The 15,627-nt window shown below is 42.1% G+C and overlaps 1 protein-coding gene across 1 annotated transcript in view; it reads right to left on the bottom strand.

Moving 5' to 3' along the window:
• The window catches only part of USP13 (ubiquitin specific peptidase 13), a 164,015-nt gene extending 154,123 nt beyond the window's left edge, over window positions 1–9,892 (bottom strand). The window contains exon 1 of the mRNA XM_007948269.2: window positions 9,725–9,892. Coding sequence (XP_007946460.1) covers window positions 9,725–9,892 — 168 coding nt within the window. The remainder of the gene's footprint in view (window positions 1–9,724) is intronic.
• Between the last annotated feature and the right edge of the window lie 5,735 nt (window positions 9,893–15,627).

The following is a 15,627-nucleotide window of genomic DNA, read 5'->3' on the forward strand; positions in this document are numbered from 1 at the left end:
ACAAAAATTTAAAAAAAGAAAAGACATCTAACTAAAAGCAAAGTTATTTAAAAAAAAATTTGTGGTCACCTCTGAAAATCAGAACTGTCTTTCCTATTTAGCTATCATGCCAGAACATAGAACTCTACCTTTTAAAGAGTCAAGAATTCCCAACATGAGCAGCACCAACTTTTTCAAAAAGATTAATCAAATTTTAACTTGATCCCAAAAGACTATACATCTGACATATAATATTTATGGTTGAGCCAAGTTTAAGATAACAACCACGTATTCAATCATCACTGTTTTGGTTACCTAGTACCACCAATGGGATGGCTTTAACAAACAAGAGTTTATTCTCTTACAGTTTAGAGGCTTTAAGTCCGTACAAAGTGCCAGGCTCTAGAGACTGGGTAAAAAGTCCCTCAACCTCGGGCTTCAGCTCTGCCTCTTGCTTCCAAGCCCACTGAAGCTAGAAGCATCTCTTCACTCAGGCAGCTACTGGCTGCTGAGGCTAACAAGCCCAAGATCGACAAATAAAATGGCACAGTCCTGAAGTCACCAAACAACATGGCAGACCACTGATTCAAGTCGGTTGAAAGTCCCAAGATTGAGAGAGCATGGCAGGCTGCCGAACAACAACTCGGCAACACGCAGGGTTCAAGTGTGCCATAAGCTAGAGACCATTCCCAAAGCTGCTTCTTATATATGGGAAGCAGACTACATCCCTAAAGCAGCTACTCAGCTGCTTGTGGTAGATCCCACCATGGAGTTGATTGCCATTCTCATCACAGCAAAAACTACCACCAGCTACCCAGCCACTCAACCAGGTCCAGCCAAGCTGACAACAACCTTAGCTACCACAACCACATATGCAAAAATTGGAACCCAAGAAAGCCACAGCGCAGTGAGTTATGTGGCTCAAGTAACAAGTTGTACTTTTCTAGCCTAAACTCTGGATTTCTGGTTTCCAAAGTATGGCTTCGGAACCCTTGGGAGGCCCTAAAGACTCTTCAAGACATCCATGAAGTCAAAACTATTTTCAACGGCACAGGGAAGTTACAGTACATTCCTTACTCATAGTAGTCATGTTCTATAAAGTCCCTGCTAACAATGACTTAGATAATGTAGAGCCTTATTTGACCTCAACTGGGAACATGCTCTTTGGGCACCTCAGATTTTGCACTGCTCTGCCCATATACAAGGGAGCTCTGGTAGCATAGTGGCTAAGGCACTTGACTGCTAACCAGAAGGCTGGCGGTTCAAACCCACCAGCCACTCCTCGGAAGGAAGGTTGGGCAATCCTACTTCCGTAGTGATACTGCCTCGGAAACCCAAGGAGGGGTCGCTATGAGTCAGGGCTGACTCGACGGCACATAACAATAACAACAGCCCATATACATATCTGGGAGTGACCACAATTTTGTCATAGCTAAGTTTAGCACATATGCAAATTGTCAAATACAGAACCTGAGAATAATGAGAGTCAACTACATGTGCCTTTTTCACTCTTGTTCTCTGATGAGCAGACAGTAACATTTTTCAGAGACAACATTACCTCATGACATCATCTCTCTGATAGTTAATGAAATGAGTGCTGTGTTTTAAATTTTCCCAGATTTAATTTCTAATGTGGTAAACATTGATACAAACTACCTAAACAAAAGCTCTTTGGGGTCTCCTAAAATATTTAAGAGTAAAAAGCAGCTCTGAAACCAAAAAATTTGTGAACCATTGCCCTAGAACAACTTTTCAATAAGTCACTTTGGGAAGGGAAATTTTTGCTATGTGAAGCTGTTTTAATTTATATTTTATTAAGTTTTACATCTCTCGAGAGAAAAAAAATTATTATTTTTGTAACCTCCTTGATTTTGCTTTACTATCTTATATCCATTTATCTAGAATGGTTTGTCCACACATATCCAAAATTAAATTATTTTCCACCTGTAAGTAAGTGCCATGATGTCAAGTCTTATCAACGATAGGGCAGTACACATATCACAACAGTGAAAAGCCAGACAGATTCTAGAATCAATAGCCTGGATTCAAATCCCAGTTCTAACATTTACTATTTCTGTGAGCTCTGTACTTCAGTTTCCTCATCTGCAAAATGGTGGTAATACTTTGGTGAGTAGCAACTGGGATCTTTAAAGCTTGCACACGGCCATCTAGATCCAATGATGGGTCTCTCTTCATCCACAGCAAATAAGAATGAAGAACCCAAAGATGCATGGAAACAATTAGTCCAAGGGACTGGCAGAACCTGGAATCCTCAGCCTATAAGACCAGAAGAACTAGATGGTGCCTGGCTACCACTGTCAACCACTCAGAAGGGGATCTATGTAGGAGATCCTGGATAAAGTGGGAGAACAATGTGAAACAAAACTCAAAATCATAAAAAAAAGGGACCAGGTTTGCTGGTCTGATAGAGCCTGGTGGAACCCATGAGACTATGGCCCCTAGTTGCCAATTCAGGTCTGGAATTGAACCCACTCCTGTGGTTTTCAGCCAGACAAAAGACAGGCATATGAGCTGAACATTTACATTAAGTAGATACACTCTTTGGAGAGATCAATCATGGGAGAATAGAAGGGCTGTGTATGCACAAGCAGACAGCTCAGGGGACAGGAGTGCATGGGAGGGAAGGACTCAGGGAAGAGGTAACTATGGGGAGGAAGCTGAAGAGAGCTGTTGCACTGTGAGAAATTGCAGTCAATGTCATGAGACAACATGTGAAATGTTGTATGGAAAATGATTTTGCTCTATAAACTTTCACCCAAATCACAATAACATTTTTTTTTAATGGTGGTAATAATAGTATACAGATAGGATTGTTGTGTGGATTGAAAAAAAGTATATGTAATATATGCTTATATACAGTCACCATACCAAAAAGAATTGGCCGATGTTCAATCATTTCCAGAGGTAGCTGCACTGAAGGTACTGGACAAAAACAAGGATCCAGGAACCGATGTTTCCACAAATGGATGCAACACTGGAAGCACTTACTCATCTATACCAAGAACTCTGGAAAGCAGCTAGCTGGCCATCCAACTGGAAGAGCTCCGTATTTGTGTCCATTCCAAAAATCAGTGACCCAACACAATGTGGAAATTATCTAACAATATTATTAATATCAAACACAAGTAAAATTTTGCTGAAGATAATTCAAAAATGGTTGCAGCTATACATCAACAAGGAAATGCCAGAAATTCAAGCTAGATTCAGAAGAGGGTACTGGAATAAGGGATATCATTGCTGATGTTAGATGGATCTTGGCTGAAAGCAGAGAGAAAACCAGAAAGATGTTTACCTGTGTTTCACTGACTATGCTGAGGGATTTGACTGCGTGGATCATAACAAATTACACAGACAGCATTGTGAAGAATGGGAATCCCAAAACACTTCACTGTGCTCATGCAGAACTTGTACATAGAACACGAGCCAGCTGTTCGAACAGAACAAGGAGATATAGCATGGTTTCAAATCAGGAAAGGTGTGCATCAGGGTTGTATCCTTTCACCATACTTATTCAATCTGTATGCTAAGCAAATAACCTGACAACCTGGACTACATGAAGAACACAACATCAGGATTGGAGGAAGATTCATTAACAACCTGTGTCCAATATGCAACCTTGCTGGCTGAAAGTGAAGATGACTTGAAGCACTTACTGATGAAGATCAAAGACTGAAGCCTTCAGTATGAATTATACCTCAACATAAAGAAAACAAAAATCCTCACAACTGAACCAATAAGCAACATCATAAAACACAGAGAAAATATTGAAGTTGTCTAGGATTTCATTTTACTTGGAACTACAATCAACATCTATGAAAGCAGCAGTTAAGAAATCAAATGATATATTGTACTGGGCAAATCTGCTATGAAAGACCTCCTCAAAAGTGTCAAAGAGCAAAGATGTAACTTTGAAGACTAATGTGCACCTACCATAAGCCATGATATTTTCAATCACCTCACGTGCATACAAAAACTGGACAACGAATAAGGAAGACCAAAGAAGAATTGCTTCAATTCTGAAGAATGTCAACTATAGGTCTTCTACAAGAACAAACAAATCTGTCTTGGAAGAAATACAGCCAGAATGTTCCTTAGAAGTGAGGATGACAACACTTCGTCTCAAGCATTTTGGACATGTTATCAGGAGGGAACAGTCATACTTGGTAAAGTAGAGGGTCAGCAAAAAAGAGGAAGACCATCAATAAGGCAGACTGATGGCTACACAGTGGCTGCAATAATTAGCTCAAGCATAGCAACAACTGTGAGAATGATGTAGGACCAGACAGTGTTTTGTTCTGTCATACATGGGGTTGCTATGAGTCAGAACCGAGTCAACAGCATAGAACAACAGGGTTGTTGAGTAGATTGAACAACTTAATATATGTAATATATGCTTAGAAAGATGCCCAGCACATAGTTAGCTCTCTATCACTGGATGTCCAACTTTAGTCAGCATCTGAATGATATGAAGGACTTATTAAACCACAGATTGCTGGACCCTACACCAGAGTCATTGATTCAGCAGAAATCTAGATTTCTACCAGGTTCCCAGGAGATGCTGTTGCTGCCAGTCCAGGAAGCACACTTTGAGAACCACTGTTCTATATAAATGTTAGTTGTCATTATTCTTATTGGCAATGCCCAAAATAGTGACAGCCACACCAATAAAACATTTGTGGAAGGAAGAATAGAAGGACAGAAGGATTTAATGAACCTCTAACATGAGGTTTCCCCACAAGCAGATGGAGATCCCAAAGCCTTTCTTGGTGGATATCTGTCTAAATCAGCCACTACCATCAGGGCCCTGTCCCCCAGGTTCACTTCCTCAGTCTTGCAGAGACTCCCAGAAAGGAGCACCAACAGTGACATGTCATCATCACTGAGATCTCAGAGCTTCAGAGTATGGGAAAAAGTTCCTTTTAAACAACGGTCCTCATGTTGGATTGGCAGTATAGGTATGCGGAGCATTGTTTGTGCTGCTTCTCTCATCTGTTGAGGCCACCTTTTTGGTTCAGCATCAGTGCACAAATGACTGCCATAGCAGGTATGGCCTGGTAGTCCTAGAATCTCTCCTGAGGATCTCTTGCTTCTCCACTGCTGCTGGTCCTGGGATGCCTACGAGAACCTTCTCAGCCTTTCTGGCAGAAATGCAAGCCTAGAAGAATGAGGAAGTTTCCATCCCCTGCAGCAACTTTTGACCAATAGGGTATGGGAGCCAGTAGATAAATACCGCCTCCTTCCCTGTCTCAGGTGGAAATTCTGAGGTTCATTCCACATTTCCCTGGAGTCCCCAGTGGGACTGAGTATCTGTTACCCACCGTGGTAACCAGCTCAATAACTCACTCTTGGATTTTCTTTCTTTCTTTCCCTTTGTTACTCTTTCCTGTCACTATTCTACTTTTGTTCCCGGGGACACCTTTCCAAAATAACCATTGATGCCACAGTCCTTATTTCAGTCGGCATTTTCAGTTGACAAAGCTAAGACAAGGTACAAGGCAAGCTCTCCATTCACAGTACAACTGCAGAGGAGACATAAGTAGCACAAGGGTGGCACAGCTCCTCACCAGAACCTAATGCTTGTCACATGGCTTTAAAACATGAGGACATGAAATGATAGTAAATGATAGAAGATACACTATAGCTAACTGCTGTGCTCTATGATACAGACTCTAAGTAACGTAAGAATGCAGAGGATAGAATGAAGTCTGGAGCAGAAAGAGAAGGCCAAGTACTGAGTACTAACATTGAAGAACCAGAGACTTGGCTCCCTAGAGCTGACAGCTAGAAACTGAGATGAGGTGGGACCAAGTGCACTGAGATGAAGAAGAGTCTTGATAGCCAAGAAGATGAGAGAAGATTTACATGATGATCCATAAAGGCTTTAAGGAGAAGCCTGAATTGAGATCATTTTTACACGTAACCATACCAAACTTTCTACATTACACCTGACAACCAAATTCTCAAGCTTACAACTGTAACTGGCTCTTTGTTTTTCTTCCTCTCTTCTATATTTTTCTTTTCAGCAAGTATGTATTCCCCCCAAAAAAAAAACCATTACCATTGAGTTGTTTCTGGCTCATAGCAACCCTACAGGACAGAGGATAACTGCCCCATAGGGTCTCTAAGGCTGTAAATCTTTACAGAAGCATACTGCTACATCTTTCTCCCATGTAGTGGCTGGTGGGTTCAAACTGGCAACCTTTTATTAACAGCCCAGTGCTAACCACTGCACCACCAGAGCTCCTTGCGAGTATGTATAGTGATTACTAATTGGCCAAGCATACTTCCCATATGAACTCATGTACTCCACAAAACTCTAAAAGGTTGCTTTTGTTATTGTCCCCATTTTAGAAATAAAGAAACTGGGGCACATAGAAGTTTCATGGCTTGTGACAGAGCTAGGATTCAAGTCCTGCCAGTCTGGCTCTCTCTTTCACCTTTATCATCATAAACAATGAAGTCATCACGTTCTGTATGAACCAGCATGGAGAGGTGAAACCTATAAGTCCAGTTTTGAAGATAGATAGAAAAACAAATTCTCACTTATCCCAGAATAACTGTTACTGAGCATCTGCTATGTACTAAACTCTAGAAGGTGGAAAGAGAGGCAGGATTCTGAAATGAGTTATCACCCTGTCCTGCTCAATATTTACATCCCACAAAGGTGAATTGCAAAGATGTTCACTGGGTTCCTTAAGCACGGTGTTTGTGGTTGTTGTTGGCTGAAGCTGAGTTGGCTCATAGTGACTTTATAACAGAGCAAATGGGTGCCTGCTCCTGTGCTATCTCCATAATCTTTGATATGTCTGAACCCATTGTTGAGACTACTGTGCCAATATATCTATCTCATTGAGGCTTTTCCATGATTCTCTATTTTACCAACGATGATCATTCTTTCCTGATGTCGGGTAAATTAATAAAAATTTGTTGATTCAGTCTTCTTCCAAGTGCACTTTCAATCACATTACTTACCCTAGCTTTCTATAACTGACTGTAGTCAAAAAATCAAAATCCTTTTCCAGGTATTCAAGGCCCTCATCATCTACTCTCCACTTGGTTCTGACCTTACTTCTTACTACATGCCAAATCTGTCCTTTTTCTTGCAAATACATTACAGGCAAATAATAAAATATTTACACTTTATGTGTTTGCATATGTAATTTTTCCTGCCTGGCATACAGGTCTCCTTTATTTCTATCCATCTTTACTTATGACCTTTTTAAATGTATCCAATGCAAGGAAGATTTTTTTTTCACCCATCTGATTTTAGCCTTTTCTCTACCACAGTCTCAGAGTACCTGCAGATTAAAGATTTTGCTCTGTATAGTTCTTATAGCCAAGCATGTATGAGTTGGCATACAGTAGGAGCTCAATAAACCCTTACCAGATTCATGATGCAGTCAGTGTAAATAAACCATAAGGAAAGATCTAGCATTATATGCACTGTGCTTTAACACAACTTGTTATAAAACTTTCCTTCTCGTCTTCCCCTGAAACATATTTAATGATTTACACTGATTTACTGACCTTATAAATAAGCCCAGTTTCCCCAAAGGAACTGTTGTTGTTTTGCTGTTACGTGCCGTTGAGTCGGACCCAACTCATAGCGATCCCTGCTTAGATTTCCAAGGCAGTATCACTACAGAAGTAGATTGCCCCATCTTCCTTCCGAGGAGTGGCTGGTGGGTTTGAACCGCCAGCCTTCTGGTTAGCAGTCAAGTGCCTTAGGCACTATGCTACCAGACCTCCCCCAAAAGGAACTACTGTGATATAAATGAAATCAACAATTTACTCTGAACAAGAATGCTTCTAGAACAGTGTTTGGCACACAGAATACTCCCATTAACTATTTGTGGGACTGAATTAAAATAACCAGTTTTTTTTTTTTTCAAACCTGCCATCCACCCTATAATCTGGCAAAGAGTTTCAATAATAAAGTTTGTAAGCACAACTCAATGAGCAACCCTAGATAAACATGATGAAAAATGTTTTACAAATTTTACATCTCGTGCTATCCTAAGAGACTTGGGCCACCTTTTTCCTCTTCTTCCTGGAGTTCACAATCTGTCAGCCCTCTCCACTCTTAGTAAGCAATTAGTGGTAACCAAGGCTGGACACAAAATCTGAAAACTGCACTTACAAATACTTTGTGATTAACAGGATTTAATGGCACTGCTGGCAATAGCTTTAAGTGGCATCATCACTGTATGTTAAGTGTTAAATACAACCTTTTCACTCCGCTCTACATGAATCTTTTCAAAAGAAAAAAAAAAGTCAATAAATAGCTGAGATTTTTATCTCCAAAATTATGTGGGACTGGCAAAAAAGAAAAACTAAATATCACAGAGAGGACATAAATCTATACTAAAAACAAGTCATTTTGAAAACAACCAAAACCAGCCTACAAGGTAAGAAAGGATTCTCAGGAAAATTTGAAGGCGCTCTGGTGGCTTAGTAGTAACACATTCAGGAGCTCACCAAAAGGTGGATCATTCAAACCCAGCAGCTGCTCAGTGGGAGAAAGATGTGGAAGTCTGCTCCATAAAGATTCATAGCCCTGAAAACCGTCTGGGGCGGTTCTACTCTGCCCTACTCTGCCGAATGAGTCAGAATGGGTTGGTGGGTTAGGAAAACTTGCGGTTTATATGGGATTTTATTTCCCCCTGCAACACTACTCTACATAATATGAATAAAATGTGTTAGTCTATTGTGCAAATCTGCCTCAGTCCCTGCAATCAATGCACCTTCCCAAGCACTGAGATCTACTTGGTGACACATGAGATCTAAAGTGTGTGGATAAAAATAACCAGGTCCTCAAAAAGATGTGATTAACGCCAGACAGCTGAGTCACTTTGAAGCCCATTTTGACTCCCGAAAGAACACTCACCCTCCATCTCCTTCTCACACATACACAGAACCAACTGAAAACCACCAACAAGCGCCCTGGGTGGAAGGCAGTGATGGGTCTTAACTTCCTCCTTTAGTCTCTGGGGTCACGACTTGGAACTGAACTTTTAATGATTTACACTAGTGTATGCCAGTTCAAGTGACTCATTTTGAAGAATGGCTTAACAAAATCTTAATCCAGTAGACCCCTTATTTCTGCTGCCCAAGTGGAGGCACCCGAAGATTTCTTTTGACATTTCTGATGGGAAGGAAAAGCGTAGGGGAAAGCGGGAAGTGGAGGAAGAAAAGCTCACGGTGGAAATCAGGTTTGCTCAGGAGTGGGAATCCTTGGGCAAAGCAAACGGTCTCAGAAACAGGAAGGGCTGTAAATCTGGGGGGGAATCCATCGCCTCCACCCAGCCGCCCTCCGCTTTCTCCCCAAGGAAGACGCAAACGATCTCTAAAATGCAGTTCACCTCAAGGAACACTTAGATTTGATCTTTCAAACGGTAGCCGCATTGTTGGCGGGCTACTGGGAATTGAGGGCCTTTCAGCCGAGTGAGGCAGGCGGAGCGAATCACTCTCTCGCCCCAGTCCTGGGCAGCGCAGCCTCGGGCAATGCAGCGCCGAGCACCCAGTAGGCGCTCACTAACTGTTTGCCGAACTGCAGCGCCCCAGAGCCAACTCCGCCACCCGGAGGAGGAGATCCCTGCTGCCACTGCGCATCTTCACCCCCCCCGTTTCACGTGCTGCCGAGTTCCGCGGCTCGCGGGCGCCACAGGCCGCTAGCACCGCGACCCTCCCCCAGGCGCCGCTAGCGCGGCCGCGCCACACTTACGGGGGAGTCGTAGGAGAAGGCGCACTCGTTCTTGTAGACCCTGTCTCCGGACCTGGGCACTCGGATCGTGGGCATATGGGGCACCAGCAGCTCGCCGATGTCTCCTGCAGCCATCTTCCTGCTGCTGCTGCCTCCTGGCATACCGAAAAGGGCGCCCCGGCGCTGCATGGCCGCGGCGCGCACTCGAACGGAGCCGAGCCGAGCAGAGCTGGAGCCTGCGCAGGGTCGGCCAGTGGCGGTGGCGGGCGAGCGGCTGGGCCCAGAGGACGCGCTGCGCGGCTACAAGAGCCGAGCCGGGGCGGGGAGAAAGGGCCGCGGGGCGGGAGCGGGCAATGGGGGCCTGGGGAGGGCGGGGGGGGGGAACGTTGCTATTTTTAATCCAATGGCGAATCGCCGGCACAGCTGCAGCGTCAGGCGGGGCGCTGGGGAGCGCCAGCCGCAGCGCGCCGGGGAGGGGGCGCGAGAGAGGGGCCCTGAGCCCGGGCCGGCTAGGCGGCGAGGGGTGGGGGGGGGCAAGTCCCGGGGGCCTCCGCGCGCGATCCAAGAGCTCACGGGGCCGAAAACACTCGGGGAGGAGGGATTCGCGAGGGGCGCCCCTCACCCCTGCGGGTGGACTGCCGAGCGGCATGACCATGATGTTTTCGATCATAAATTGTTAGGTTGAAAAGGGGCAACTCTGAGGCAGCAGACACAAAGAGGTTTTAAAAAACGGTTCTTTTAAGAGTGGTGTCTTCATTGGATTGGGTAGGAGTGGCACTCGATGTGCAAATCTAGAATCTAACATCGGACCCAAATCTAAATTTGCCTTTTGCACTTTGATGTTCCGCCACTAAGCCTTTCTCCTCACTTTCTTAATATCCAGAGCTCAGAGAATAGGGTAAAGTCCGCTGAGGATAGAGGTATATTCTGCAATAATAAAGATTTTTGGTACATATTTAGAGGAGGCGGGTCTGGATAATTTTGTGACCGGGAAAACCTTAATTTATCTATGGGACATCTTCTGACTGTTTCAAGGTGTCGGTATAGAATAGTCAGTGGCTTGATTGGAGGCCAATATGTGCAGACATAACATACTCCTGTCTTGCTCTTGCAGTTCCTTAACATAAATAATGAATGGGTTGGGCTGGGGGATGATGCTGAACAGAGTATGTACCTCACAGCATGCTCTTATTTTCGCCAAAATACTCTTAAAAAACGAGTTCAATTCCATTGAGTTTCCTAAACGACACCCATTACAGGGCAGAGCACCCAATGATCCATGCCGTTTAATGAAACTCAAAAATAGCAAGAAATAAAGTAAACCAAAAAAGTGGTTACTGTAAGCTACGACTAGAGAAAATAGTCCTTAAATTACTTTTTTGTTACATTTTTTTTCTCTTTACCCTCGCTGACTCTCCAGACTTGCCCTTTCTGTTAGGGAGAAAACAGCGGTACTTGGAATTTAATGTTAAGTAAATAGGCAAGCCCTCTCTTGCCTGTTCTACATTTCTGTAATGCTACCTGGTGGAAAGGGAAAAGGAAAGAGGCTCAGAACAAAAACTGAAATGCGAATACTATTGCTATCCCCTTCATTGGACAGATGCATTCAACCAGCTTTTGTTTTTAATTTATTCTCACCACCCTATCACTTTCTGGTATCAGTGCCTGGTTCAGCTTCACAGATGAAGCTTACTTATGCAACTATAAAGGAATATTTGGTTCAAAATATTTAAAGTTTAAAGTACTCTGAGACTGGATACAAATTAAATCCAAGACTCTATTTTTAGCCCTTCAGGCTGATAAAGATATACTGATTTGGCCAGGGTTTGGGATATAGGCTCTGGTGTTCATTGTTGGTGGAAATTAAAATGGTAAATCTCTTCGGAAGAAGTGTAACAATATCAATCATAATTTTGTATGCATAAACTTTTCCCCAGCAATTCTTTGTTGACACATTTATTCCACAGATAAATTCATATAATATAAGGATAACTGTTGAAGCATTGTTTATAAAAAAAGACTGGGAACAACCTCAAGGTCAATCTGTAGGAAATGGATAAAATAATACCATTGAAAGGAATGAAGTTACTCTATATGTACTGATGTTTAATAATCTCCAAATCATATATTAGGTGAAATCAGAAAGGTGCAAATCAGTGTAAAATCAAGGAATAAATGCGAGTCTGATGATATGCTATAGATATTCTGGCATATTTTTTATATCATGGGCTTCCCTTCCAGTTTATCTTCAAACCAAAAAACTCACTGCCATCAAGTTGATTCTAACTCATAGCAACTCTTTAGGACAGAGTAGAACTGCCTTATAGGGTCTCCAAGGCTGTAATCTTTATGGAAGCAGACTTTCTCGTCTTTCTGCTGCAGTGTCTAGTAGGTTCGAACTGCTGACCCTTTGGTCAAATACTTTAACCACAACACCACCAGAGTTCCTTTCATATAGTGATACATGTCGAAAATTTTATGTGTACAGTCTATTGAAGTAATTAAGCAACAATGCTTCTTACAGCCCAAAGTTCTTAGTCTCAGGTCCCAGTCACAGAGGGCCCCACCCAGAGCCTATCAGAGGCCTAAGGGACTATCAAACCTGAATCCCACCTCTGTACACCAGAATGTCAATGGCACACCAATGGGAAAGATCTAATTAAAACAGAAAAATAGAAACCATTCAAACATGGAAGAATGATTAAATTGGGGACATCTATGAAAATATATCCAACTGTTTCACTGCTATTCATAAGGTTTTCACTGGCCAGTTCTTTAAGAAGTGGATGGTTCCTTCTTCCAGGAGGCGTCAGAAGATGGAAGAAAAACACAGAATCACTGTACAAAAAAAAAGAATTGATCGATGTTCATCTGTTTCAGGAACTGGCATATGATCAAGCACCAGTGGTATTGAAGGAAAAAGTCTAAGCTGCACTGAAGGAATTAATGAAAAACAAGTCTCCAGGAATTGATGGAATACCCATTGAGATGTTTCAACAAACAGATGCCACACTGGAGGCACTTACTGGTCTATGCCTAGAAATTTGGAAGACAACTACCTGGAAGACATCCATATTTGTACCCATTCCAAAGAGAAGTGATCCAACAGAATATGGAAATTATCGAACAATATTAATATCACACACAAGTAAAATTTTGCCTAACTTAAAAACAGTTGCAGCAATATATTGATAGGGAACTCCCAGAAATGCAAGCTACATTCAGAAAAGGATGTGGAACGAGGGATATCATTGCTGATGTTAGATGGATCTTGGCTGAAAGCAAAGAATACCAAAATGATATTTACTTGTGTTTTATTGACTATGCAAAAGCATTTGAGTGTGTGGCTTATAACAAATTATGGATAACATTGAGAAGAATGGCAATTCCAGAACACTACATTCTACTCACGAGGAACCTACACATAGACCAAGAGGCAGTCGTTCAAATAGAACAAGGGGATACTGCATGGTTTCAAATCAGGAAGGGTGTGTGCTAGGGTATAGTTTGAAGTATGGATCACATCTCAAAGAAAACAAAAGTCCTCACAATTGGATCAATAAGCAACATCATGATAAATGGAGAATAGATTGATGTTTGTAGGGATTTCATTTTATTTGGATCCACAATCAGTGGATGTCCTCTAGGTTCATCCATGTCATGAGATGTTTGTAAGACATGTAAAATTTAAATAAATATGTTTGGGATTTGGTTATGCAGTTGATTTTTTTTTCCTGTTTTCAGATGTCTGCAAAGACATTACAGGTGTTTTATAATATAAAAATTTATCCAGACAGAAAAAGTTACTAAAAGAAATTTCACAGAAGTAAGACAATGTCTTCGTTATGTTTGAGGAACTTTTTCACTTAATTTTACAAATTCTGCCAATGAATTTATAACTATACTATTTTGTTATTGAGACACTTTCTGCATATGGATCTTGATCAATGAGCAGGAGTGAAGAACTGATGATCACTAAACAATTTTAACTTCCAAAATAAATTCAATGAGTCTTAACACAGAGATCTGAGTGAACCTAAGACTAAAGACAGATTTTTACTACATCAAGATGTTCGTGCTGCCAAGTTTCTCTCTTGCTCAAAAGCCCCATCCCATGATGCTCTCAGGGTGGAGCCCAGACTCTGATGGCCTGGCATTCAAGGGCTTCTCCAGTCTAGCATTCATTTGTTTTCAGACCCCCCGCTGCTACTCTTCTGGTAACCTATTACTATCCTGAAAGAATAAATGTACTTGTCTCCAAGTCTTAGTTGAAAACTCTCCTCTCTCATATCCATCTTTTCGATCCTTTCAACAGTTCCTGTTTCTCCCACAAAGCCTTTATTGACTGCTCCAACCCTCAGTGACCCATCTTAAAAAATTACAGTTCCTATTGCCTATTTAGGAGCTCTGGTAGCATAGTGCCTAAGGCACTTGACTGCTAACCAGAAGGCTGGTGGTTCAAATTCACCAGCCACTCCTTAGAAGGAAGATCGGGCAATCTACTTCCGTAGTGATACTGCCTCAGCAACCCAGGAGGGGTCGGGTCCGACTTGACGGCACATAACAACAACAATTGCCTATTTAATTTGTTTCCATGTCTTTTCCTTTATCTAGAAGACAAAAGTTCTTAGTATCATTCATGACACCTTGTATGTTGTGGAAGCTCCGTGTTTATGGAATATTTATTGCCTGCTTAGAATGGTATTGCACCGTTTATTTTAGACCCTCAATAAGTCCCTACAAAATGAATGACTCACATCAGTAACATTGTAATAGATATGTTTTTCAGTCTGATTTGTGTCTTTTAGGGAAACTGCATTGCTGGACAAATGTTATTCCCAGAACTGACAGAGGTTAGACTGAAATAGAGCATGAATATTGGTTATTTTGACTAATGCCCAAAAGGGGAATTGAGGAAATTTATACAGAAAAAAAAAAAATATATATATCTTAATTATTTCAATTAATGAAATAACTCTTGACCTCAGACTTTTTCCAGTAATGTGCAGTGATGTGGTAAAGTCATATATAGCTGTGGGGTTTACATTAGCTTTACCCAAAGAATTCAGTCTTTGTCCTTAGTTCCTGAGAGATAACCTCTAAAACCTTGAGATTTCCCTAGTGATTGAAGGAACTTTGCTGAAGCCTCCAGATCACACCTGAGGGTTTATGCTAATGAGGTGACTCAGGTGGAGGCTGGCCAGACCAGAAAGATCCACCTCTTGATATCAACCAACCTCAGGGGAGAAGGGCTGGAGTTTGAATTACCCCCCCAAAAAAAGCTCTGGACATGGAAGCTCCATGGGCTCTCCTGGTTGGTGAAAGACATCTATGCCAGTTGGAAGGTAGCGCTCCCCTTTTTGGGACATGAAAGCTCCACTTTGGGAACTCTCCTAGACCTCACCTTATGTATCTCTTCATTTGTATCCTTCTTGCTATAATAAAACTATAATGATAACTATATTGATTTTCATGAGTTTTCTGACAAGTTCTAGCAAATTATAGGTCAGAAGTAAAGGGGCTTCTGACCTGAGGTTATGGCAGTTATCCCGAGGAGGTGGAGAGAACACCAGAATTCCTAGTAGGTTAGAAGTGAGGGAAGCCCTGGAGACTCTGAACTTATGGCTGGCATCCTGAAGGGTTGTGGGAAAATTGCAATTTTGTAGCCAGCAAGTCAAAAGTGAGGGTGTTGTGAGAGCTTCCAAGCTTGCAGTTTGTATCTGAGGTTGCAGACTTGACCCTCTGGAGGACTGAGCCTACAATGTGAGGTCTGACCTCGTTCAGAGGTTCAGAGTGGATCAAGTCGGAGGAAGAAGTGCTGCTTGTGCAGCTGATGTCAGAACAGGAGTGGAACAGAGGGGAATGGAATTGATAATAGATTAATTTGGCAGTACAGTTAATCCTTATAGTTTGATTTGAGAAGT

This window comes from Orycteropus afer, unplaced genomic scaffold (genome assembly GCF_000298275.1).
Source record: "Orycteropus afer afer isolate SDZICR_OR568_19922 unplaced genomic scaffold, OryAfe1.0 scaffold00210, whole genome shotgun sequence".
Taxonomy (NCBI): domain Eukaryota; kingdom Metazoa; phylum Chordata; class Mammalia; order Tubulidentata; family Orycteropodidae; genus Orycteropus; species Orycteropus afer.